Raw genomic sequence first — 10,147 nt, forward strand, 5'->3', positions numbered from 1 at the left:
GCGGGCAACATTGTTGTGGTTTTTTTGGGGAATTTTTTTTTTTGTAGCATGTGATATCATCATTTGGTCCCTAATTTAAGAGATAAATTCTCTGGCTTCTGTTATTTGGAGTAGCTGTCTAAATGAAAAGATTAAATAGTCGTCGGAACTGGTATTGTTATTATACTACTGTTAATGTCACGTGTTTGACTACCAAAGTAAAATAAATAAGTAAATAAATAAAAAATCAGTAAGCAGGGAAATGAAACACATTTAAGGTTTACATTCAGACATCAAAAACTTTACTTTCACTTAATCATTGTTGCATGCAGGATATTTAAAAATAAACACAATATAGATAAAAATATAAATTGCACATTCTTTGTAAGGGTTTACAAGTAGTCCAAGGAATGGTGCACTGCCATTGCAGCACCCATTTGTCCAGTCCAATCCTTCTACGAGGCTGGTAAATGACGTTTCAGAACATCCTTCGAGTTGGATGGGAGGCTGTCCGGAAAATTCACATCAAACTCTACCACCAAGTCTCCCCTCTGGTCCGGGTTTTTGGGAAAAGGAAGTCCTTGTCCCGCAACAGTCTTTCTCATCCCCGGTTTGATGACTTCAGTTACCTTCAGGTTACACGATTTCCCATCTATTGTTGACACGGTGACTGAGCAGCCACACAATGACTAGAATAAGGGGGGAAAAAAACACGAGACATGAGACATCAACATACTGGCCACTAATTTACACTTGGTTTCTAAATGGAAAAAAATCTCTTCACTCATTCACAAATAGAATTATAAATTTGGACTGGGGTGGGCACCACTGCACCAAAGAAAAACACAAAGCTGGGCACACCACTGCATTTCGACTGAATTTTAAGAGGAGTGGGACAAAATATATGTGGCTTACTATCTGGTGGTAGATTGCTTTTCTTGGGGTAGCCACTTAACCTTTGCTGATGATCCTCTTTGGGAATTTGTGCTTTGCAAATAAGATATTGTAGCTTAGTTCTATGGAAATATGGTAGTGATTCTGGACCAAGTCTCTCTTGGAAATATGGATCCGTATCTCAGTAGGGCAGCCAGTCAAAAACTTGCTTTAAAGGGAATATGCATGTAAAATTAAACAAATGATAAAGAATGTTTTCTTTCAGCCATGCGAGCACATCAGAGCATCCTTGCTGTATGTGGGTGTTATGATGTTGCTTTCTGGCACCCCACAAGTGTTTCAGCTCATGTTTCCCACCATATATATATAACCACAAGTTATCTTACTCGTCATGCATAATTATTCAACTATGAATGTACATAACTTCTGTCCCTGGATACAGGAGAGCTACATAGCAACGATTTCAACCATGCCATTTTGCACAGACTGTAAACAGCAGCTAGTCCACTATTTCTGTCAGGGTGAAATTCAATCCCAGTATGCAGTCTGCTTTAATAATTGCTTTCTACCGCGTTCTGTTGGCTGGACAGCTTTGCTACAGTGCATTTGCACTCTGATTGAGTTTAGGTCTTACTTGTCATTCATTTTGTTCTTTGTACGAGACTCGAATTCTCTTTGCACAATAATGTCTTTGTGTTTTCCTGGCTACTGTAAAATCGATACTAACATGAGCAATCAGAGTTAGGATGTGTTGTCAGCTTAAGCAACCATGGACTATGAAATCTCTCCTGCCTGTCTTTGGATCATTACACCCAAGTACTCCTTTTACAAATGCCCTGTGTGTTCCTTGCCCATCCTAAACGATGAGTTAAACAGCCTCTCACCTGCCGTAGGCTAACCCGCACCGGGTACACAATGTTCGATCCCTCACGCCGGAAGTGGGCATGGGGCTTGTCCTTGATGACAAACACTATGTCGGCGGGTATGGTGCCGGGTGACTCGTCGCCCTCCCGGGGGAAGGTGATCTTGGTGCCCTCCTTCCAGCCCCGCTTGATCTCGATGGTGAGGATCTTGTCCTCGGTGCGCATGGTGCGCCCGTCTGGGTTCAGCCGCTTGCGGGAGATCTTCATCCTCTTGGTGCAGCCGTGGAAGATCTCCTCCAGGGAGACGCGCAGCTCGTGGTGGATGGCTGGGTCCTGCTTGCGCCGCATGGGGCCCCCGCCCATGTGCCGCTCCCGCGGGAAGCTGTTGAGGTTGAAGCTGGTGAAGGAGCCGAAGGGGTCACCGTCCACCTCCATGTCCTCCTCCTCACGCCCGTTGGCCGCCTTTCGGCCAAAGAACATCTCGAAGGGGTTGGCGCCCCCGAAGAACGTGGCAAACGTGGCGTGGGGGTCACCGTGGAACGTGTAGGTGAAGTTGCCCCCCTGACCGTCTGTAGTTCCTCTGCCTCCTTTGAGACCTGAAAGCACCCAAAATTTGAGACATTTTGTTATTCCCAGTACAAAGACTTAAGTACCAGCACAAAATAAGTAAACATGCAAAAACGTTCTATCTCTGGCCACAAAGACAACTATAAATTTATTTTGTGGTATTCAAATTACATGAAAGAACGTGATGCAGTTTGCTTACGTATTATTTATTTTCTTTTTTAATGTGCCATGGAGTGCTCTGCCTTTGAAGGCAAGGATTTATGTTCCCTCCTCTCCCTGTGAGATGTGGAAGCCTACATGGTTTTGCGGGGAATGTGGGGTCATGACTCGTACCCGTCTGTGTTTAAACCAATCATCTCACAGCTTTCAGAATTAGCATTCTAGCTATGTGCAGTTGGGACATGCGCACGGAATACATGGGATGAGTCCAATTGTTCCTTTAGTGTCAATTTCACAGGAAAGCTACTCATTCTAAATAACTGACGAACATAACACTGCTCAAACAAAGGGACAGCATGAATTTGGCTTTATGAAAGTACTGTTTAGGTGTTATAGCCCATCGTCATGTTTCATCCATGCGTGACAAGTGTTTTCTGATTTTTTGTTTTATTTCACAATTTAGCAACTTCTCCATCTCAAAATAAAACACTTACTTTATAAACAACTGATACCATGTTTTTGACACCATGTAATGGGACAATAATAGACTATGTATTCCAAAAATAGGCTATATAGCGTGCACCCAAGCACATAAAGGAGAAAAACGGTAGCAGACAGTTCAGTTTGTAATATGGCCACTGGCGCTACAGCATCGCGACCAAATGTAGGCTATCATTTTCACCTTAGATCTAACAATAATATGACAGGTAGTAAGAAAAGAAAAAATTCTTCACATTAGACGGTCTACATCAATCACGTATGGGTATAGTTGCAGCGAGCAAGATGTCTGAAGTGTAATGACTGCAATTGTAAGTTTTACGCTACACCGTTAATTGGACATCACAGCAAATTCGCAACCGACAAAAAAATATGGGTAGGGTAATAAAATTAAGCCATGCTTTTACCTTCTTCTCCATATTGGTCATAGATTTCCCTCTTCTTGGGATCGCTCAGAACTTCGTATGCCTCGGCGATTTCCTTGAATTTCTCCTCTGCATTGGCTGCTTTGTTTTTATCAGGATGCCATTTCAAAGCTTGTTTTCTGTATGCCTTTTTTATATCCTCGTCCGCCGCTCCTTTCTGGATCCCCAGTATTTTGTAATAATCCTTTCCCATCTTCCTCCAAACAGCCCAAAGTCTCTAGCGTTTAATGTAGGCTAATAGTCCACTGCAATAAAAAACAGATTTGTCAGCACTGTTGCTGGGCGCTGTCAGCTTCCGAGAACGAAATCCCAGAATATGGCGTTAGCGGGTGGAATCCGTCGCTATTATGAACATTGATAGCTAACAATGCCTACCCTACAGTGTATGCACGCTGATATCCGTGCTATAGCCTAAACCGCTAATCTAAACTCAAGTGCGTGTTCAGTCTTTCCAGCGCCCTCTTTAAATAGCCAATAACGTTACTCCCTCCCCTAGAATTCAGTGGTTCTTTCTAGAAAGTAGGTGCTGAAGCACGTCATTTCCCGGGCCATATGCTGATCAGTTTTTTTTGCCCAGCTATTGTATGGGAAACTAAAAAGCTCGGTCAGTGATTTCATTTCTGTGACACCTCACTTTAAACTCTAACTTATCCTACAACTAGAACAATTATTTTAAACAAACACACAACGCTCAAAGTGTGTAGAAAGTTTAATTCTTTAATTAGAACAAATAGCATATTGACATAGCACATGACTTAAACTATCGCAAGCTCCAAATCATTAACTTATAACATCACAGCTGGTGTCAACCAAAGTAAGGCTTGATTAACGGGTCCACACCGTTTCTAGAAATGCTAGCCCACATTTCATAGATTCAATGAAACTTAAAAGGCGAATTTCACCCTCCAGTTGCCTAGTTGTGAGAATTTTTGCGATCTGTCAATCACGTAAGGACAGTTCTGCCATTTTGTGACATTTTGTAAGCAATAATCAAGTAAATTTTGAAACACTATCCTCTTGGGAACCATTAATTCCATATCAGGCTAGAATCATCGAGGACGCTAAAAATGTATGACGGTGTCCGTGACACTAGAGAAATTGCGCTATTCAGAGCGTTAATGTTCGGACAGTGCCATCTACTGCTCAGTAACGAAAACGCGACTGCAATGTCAAGAGCGTAAAATACCGGACAACGAGATAGTGCAGGGGCAGCATCTGCAACATAAAGGTTAAAGGTATGCTATCATTTAAACGTGCACGCTTAGGCAGCATGGGGTAATGATTAACCGGATCACGCGGTTCTAATAATAAAAAAAAGTTATTCATTTTCATTATATTTCAGTTTCATTATATTGTCTCTACATTTCCTCTTCGAAGCATGGATCAATTTCGAAGCATATTCCTTAAACTGGACAAAAATGAGGATGGTTTCATTACTGTTGATGAACTGCGCAAGGAGATGACGAAAATTGGCATTTCGTCAGTGGATGAGAAAGCTCAGGTATATGGTCTGATTATACCACGTATTAAAATGTATGGCTCCCATTTTGTTTGGCTTATTCTGCGGCACTAACGACAATCGTATATGGGCATATTATGCTCTTATTTATTTGTACTTGGAAATATATCATTTTGGCTTTTTTTGTAATACTGTATGTATGTATTGTTCCAGGCAATTGTGGGGAAGTACGACAAAAATAATGATGAGCATTTAGATTATGAGGAGTTTCTCAGCTATATGATGGACAGAGAAAAGAAATGGAAAATACATTTTCAGACCCTTGACAAAAATAAATGCGGTGAGTTATTTTTCTGGCGTATTGAATATCCGCATTGATCAAAGACAATCACCCTCCTGAACTAGTATGCTACTACAGCGTGTCCCAGATCACTCCACATGTTTACAGAAGAGTTAGTTCTTTTGTTTTTATTATATTTTGTTCCATTTAAGATTGTAGGATTAAACTGGATTTTTGTTGTAGTAAAATAACTTGACGCACACTTAACCACGATTTTCAAGGTCAAAGCGTTGCTCTTTTCAGGAATCCATTTCTTGATATTCAACAGTAAGCTACAGGCAAAGTCATGGAGGGCATAGACGTGAGATACCTACTTGTGAGTCACGTGAGATGGTATAGGTTTGCATGATCAAATTGCATAATTTCCACGTCGTATATATACGTCACATATGATGTGAAAATAGCTATTCCAATAATAAAATATTAGAAGCCTATGTTTTTTTTAAAATTCATATGTCTTCTTTGACTAGGAGCTATTGACCAGGATGAAATCATGCATTTGTTTAAGGAGTTGGGGCTAAGCATTTCAAAGCAGAACGCAAAGAGAATAATTCAAATGTAAGATCTATTCTTTTCCTATTCCTCCCTTCACATCATTATTTTCTTTGGTAACAAGCTACAATATTGCATTTTCAATTGAAGAGATTATAAATGCAAAATTCTTTAAAAACAATTTAAAGGATTCAGTGTTTATAATATGTTCTTCAGTTGATTCAAGCAATGATCACACCATTACTCATTAAATAATTTAATTGTATTTATTTCTCATAAAAGGTACTAATCATACAAATCATATTATCATCGATTAATGCACTGTAAATGTAATGCTTTTGTTCTAATTAAAGTTTTGGACCACTATTACCACTTATAATATTTTTTTGTAGTCCATTATTCTGTAGTTTGGCTGAGCCAATTGTGTGTTATGGGTACCGTCAGGATGGATGAGGATAGTTCCATGACTGTGGACTGGGGGGAGTTCCTTCAGCACATCGTCCTTAACCCAGCCGAGGACATAGGAGAGCTAGTTTCATCCTGGAAACGTAGCCTGGTAAACATCTGCATAAACTCACATTCACATTACAATTACAGCACAATTAGAATTGGTATGCATGATGATTTACAGTAAACTTTGATATTTCATTCTCCTGTTTTTTAAACATACTGTACTTGAGTTAAATTACGTTAAATACTTAATATTTATGCCTGTACCTTGTGATTTGGGGCGGTGCTTCAGGTGTTTGATGTGGGTGAGAGTCGTGCGATGCCTATGGATTTCACCCAAGAAGAAACTGATTCAGGAATCTGGAAGAAGTATATTTTGGCGGGAGGAATGGCAGATGCTGTGTCCCGAACTGCCACAGCACCAATCGACCGCTTAAAAACTCAGCTTCAGGTGGATTCAAGCTATAGCCACTTCATGTTGCTTAAACTCCTCATTCACAAAGGTCTCTTTTGTCATACTATGCGCCTTGTCCTATGAAAGACTACAAACAGAGAACCTTATTTTAGATCACAATATTTTGGAACCTGGGTAAGACAAAACATAAGCAAATTTCTTAGATATATCCGTATAAGTTTCAATCTGTTGATTTGCAATGTATTTCCATATAATTATTGGCATTTTATCAGTTTTGTAATATAATATTTGATCCCTTTTGAAGCTTTACATGATGTAATATAAGGTTATTAAGTATTTCACAAACATTTTTCCCATGAACAGTGTTTGCTAGTTATTAAGTTTCTTGCAACTGGCTAACTTTCTTATTTGTATGACTGTACAATATAAATATACTGTTGAAATTAACTGTTTAGTTACCTTTTATAAGTGAAGTGAGGATTACTTTTTAAAGCAAACTGTGCATTTGAGAAGTTATCAGAAGTTATTCAGAAGGATACCCACTCCCTGAGTTTGACTGTCTGAAGTAAAATTCAATTAACAATTTAAGAAATTGGTTATTTTGTACATTTTCAGGTTTATGGCTCGAAAGCTCTGTCCCGGGGTCTTAGAGAACTCCAGTTTGGGGGCTTTAAGTCCATGTGGCAGGGGAACGCTGTGAACGTTCTGAAAGGAACTCCCCAGTCGACCCTGCAGTGCCTCATCTATTCCCAGGTGTGTTGCAGAATTTCTGGGCGTCACATGGTACTTATAGGATATAACATGCAGTGACATTGGCCACATGGTTCACATGAAATCATAACCTATAAACTACTGTGGATATGAATGGATTTACGTTTTGTTATTTGTGATTCCTTCTGCATCCAGACTTACTGGATATGTATCACTCACAAAGATGTAAATAGTTCCCATGTCTCTGTGTACTCAGTACTAGGGGATTGCATGCTCTTATTGAGTGCATTGTTATAATCATTGGCTATTTATCAATGATTGGTAAACAAAATGTGATTCCTTTCATTAAGACATTATTAATGTCATGTGTCTGACTTGCGTCCTCTGCCCCAAGATGAAGGTGCACTATCAGGGTCCAGATGGGTTGTCTGTACAGCAGAGGTTTGGACTGGGCTGTGTGTCTGGGGCAGCCGCCCATTCTGTCTTCTACCCACTTGAGGTATCATTACATTACATTACATTACAGGCATTTAGCAGACGCTCTTATCCAGAGCGACTTACACAACTTTTTACATTGTATCCATTTATACAGCTGGATATATACTGAAGCAATGTAGGTTAAGTACCTTGCTCAAGCGTACAACGGCAGTGTCCTTACCCGGGAATCGAACCTGCAACCTTTCGGTTACAAGCCCAGTTCCTTACCCACTGTGCTACACTCTGACAGCATTGACAGGTCTGAATGCATAGAGTGAATTATTGTGAAACTGTCCAGTTGATGTGTTGATGTGGTGCACTTTGTGTATGCTGTGAAACTGCAATGGTGTGGTTACGTTGTCAGTTAGCAATGTTGTGTATTACAATACCACATGCCGCTCCGCCAAGGGGTAACCTGGCGGGATGCCATACCTGCCATCCCAATGATGGCATACAATGAAAATGATACTATCATTTTCTGAAGTGAGTAACAGTGACATTTTGCATGAAAAAGTGGTAAAAGATAGTGTATTTCTGTGCTTGACAAAATCGTCTTATTTAAATGGCTTATTACATTTACCAGTAGCTGCATCAGTGGTCTGTCCTGCTTTCTAATGGAGAAAATGCTGACTCTCTTTGCTGCAGGTGTTAAAGGTGAGACTGAACCTCATGCAGAGGGACGCCTACGGTGGGGTGCTAAGATGTGCCCAGTCCATTTACCAAAATGAATCTGTCCTTGCCTTCTACAGAGGTTTCAAGCCAAGCATCCTCTGCATGGTTCCATATGCTGGGGTTGAGTGTGCTGTCCACCAGGTAACATAACTCTTTTGCAGCCAGGCTTTCTCAAGAGCTTCTTCCATCCTGGTTCCAGAAGCTAGACTAATTGATGACATTAAGTATTCTCTCTTCACAGTCTAGCCACACCTTTCATTTACAAATTTAAGGGAACTTTTCCATTTTCCTTGCATATTTAAAATTTTTGGCCCATTCCAGTTTTGAATTAAATTTCGTAGCGGCAATTAATTTAGTGTTCAAAAAAAGGCCTTGAACAGGCATATTATTCCCTTGTTAAAAATGCTAGTGTCTATCTCTGAAGTAGTGAAACACTCTGATTTTCAGCCTCTTTTCTCCCTGTGCTTGCAGTCAATAATGTACTGGGCAAAGACAGATCCAGCCAACAGCAGTGATTCCAGGCTGTTTTTCTTCAGTTTCCTCGCCTTTGCGTCAGGACAAACGGCCAGCTACCCCTTGGCAGTAATCAGAACACAGCAACAGGCTCAGGGTGAGCACTACCAGAGGACTCAGTCCTCAAACGCAATGCAGTATTTCAACCAGTTTGAGGGAGAAAATGTAATATTACAGCCTCAGTAGTAACCCTCAGCTTAATTTGATTTTTTCTCAAAGCAGCTGCAAACTGGGCACAGCCAGTCCGTCTGAATATGTGGTTTCTAGATTTACTAAATGTATTTAATGAAATGTAACATGGCTTTGACCAGTAAATGAAAAGTCATCAATTTTGTTTAAATTTGATTTGTTCCACTGTAGTGCAAATGCACAACTCTCTGGAGTTGAGACATCTCAAATTTCTCTTGGGCAGTACAATTTGCTGCCAACATTTGAATTTTCACTTTTCCCAAAAACTGGTTGCAGCATATTTCACTTCAATGAGTTGTGGCAACTGTGTGAAGAGAGTACACCACTGAATTATGAAAAGTGGGAGTATATTTAATTTTAAGGATGTTTTAATGTTCACAGAAGCAACCATTAACAATAGTTTTTTAAAAATCTTTTCAGCTTTCAATGTGAATCCTCAAACCGCAAATGCACTTCAAGGACTTACTGATATCTATGTGAAGCATGGGCTACGGGGCTTCTACAGTGGAATGGGAGCAAGTTTTGTGAGGGCAGTTCCTTGTGCCCTTTTGAACTACACTTTAACCTCAAAACTTGAAATGTTGCTTTCTTCTTTTAAGTAACAATTCATGTTGAAATATACATTTTCAAAATTGCATATAAAAGGTTTTGTGAAATTCTGAATGTATTCCCTGGCAACTATTCATTGTTGAATTATATTTTATTAGTTTGTTGATTTATTTGGAGGAATATGTGCTTTCCTCTTGTTTGTTTTCAAAAATGTACTGTTTGATGTACTCTGACAGATTATGTATTTGTTTTTAATATTGACTTATTAATGTCTCAGTTTTTTAAAAAGATGCTATTGTGTTCTATTTATTTAACAAGGCATATTTTAATGACTGATTAAAAAAATAAAGCCTACAACATTTTTAACAAATAAAAAGCAAACACTCCTTTGTTTTAAGCAAATACCTTTGTCTGTCCTTGATGCGAAAGAGATATTACTTGTTTCTTGACACCTAGAGGGTATATTCCGAAAACATGTCAGTACAAGACGTAGTA

General features: G+C 39.6%; 2 protein-coding genes across 3 annotated transcripts; one reads left to right on the forward strand and one right to left on the reverse strand.

Annotated features, from left to right (window-relative positions):
* Positions 1-258: 258 nt before the first annotated feature.
* Positions 259-3,956, reverse strand: dnajb4 (DnaJ heat shock protein family (Hsp40) member B4). Its single transcript, XM_064338149.1, has 3 exons — positions 3,368-3,956; positions 1,758-2,332; positions 259-668 (listed from the first exon to the last, which is right to left on the reverse strand). The coding sequence occupies exons 1-3, from the start codon at positions 3,576-3,578 to the stop codon at positions 435-437; spliced, it is 1,020 nt and encodes a 339-aa protein (XP_064194219.1). The 5' UTR covers positions 3,579-3,956; the 3' UTR covers positions 259-434.
* A 448-nt stretch (positions 3,957-4,404) lies between these two features.
* slc25a24l (solute carrier family 25 member 24, like) lies at positions 4,405-9,955 on the forward strand. 2 transcript variants are annotated; one of them, XM_064338147.1, is made up of 11 exons: positions 4,405-4,620; positions 4,763-4,886; positions 5,058-5,184; positions 5,655-5,742; positions 6,121-6,232; positions 6,419-6,577; positions 7,157-7,294; positions 7,647-7,751; positions 8,375-8,542; positions 8,873-9,011; positions 9,524-9,955. In XM_064338147.1, the coding sequence occupies exons 2-11, from the start codon at positions 4,764-4,766 to the stop codon at positions 9,703-9,705; spliced, it is 1,341 nt and encodes a 446-aa protein (XP_064194217.1). In that variant the 5' UTR covers positions 4,405-4,620; position 4,763; the 3' UTR covers positions 9,706-9,955. The 2 variants fall into 2 exon arrangements, with proteins under 2 accessions (XP_064194217.1, XP_064194218.1); XM_064338148.1 differs by lacking the exon at positions 4,405-4,620 and having other exon boundaries at positions 4,659-4,886.
* The last annotated feature ends 192 nt before the right edge of the window (positions 9,956-10,147 follow it).

This window comes from Anguilla rostrata, chromosome 6 (genome assembly GCF_018555375.3).
Source record: "Anguilla rostrata isolate EN2019 chromosome 6, ASM1855537v3, whole genome shotgun sequence".
NCBI classification, from domain to species: Eukaryota; Metazoa; Chordata; class Actinopteri; order Anguilliformes; family Anguillidae; genus Anguilla; species Anguilla rostrata.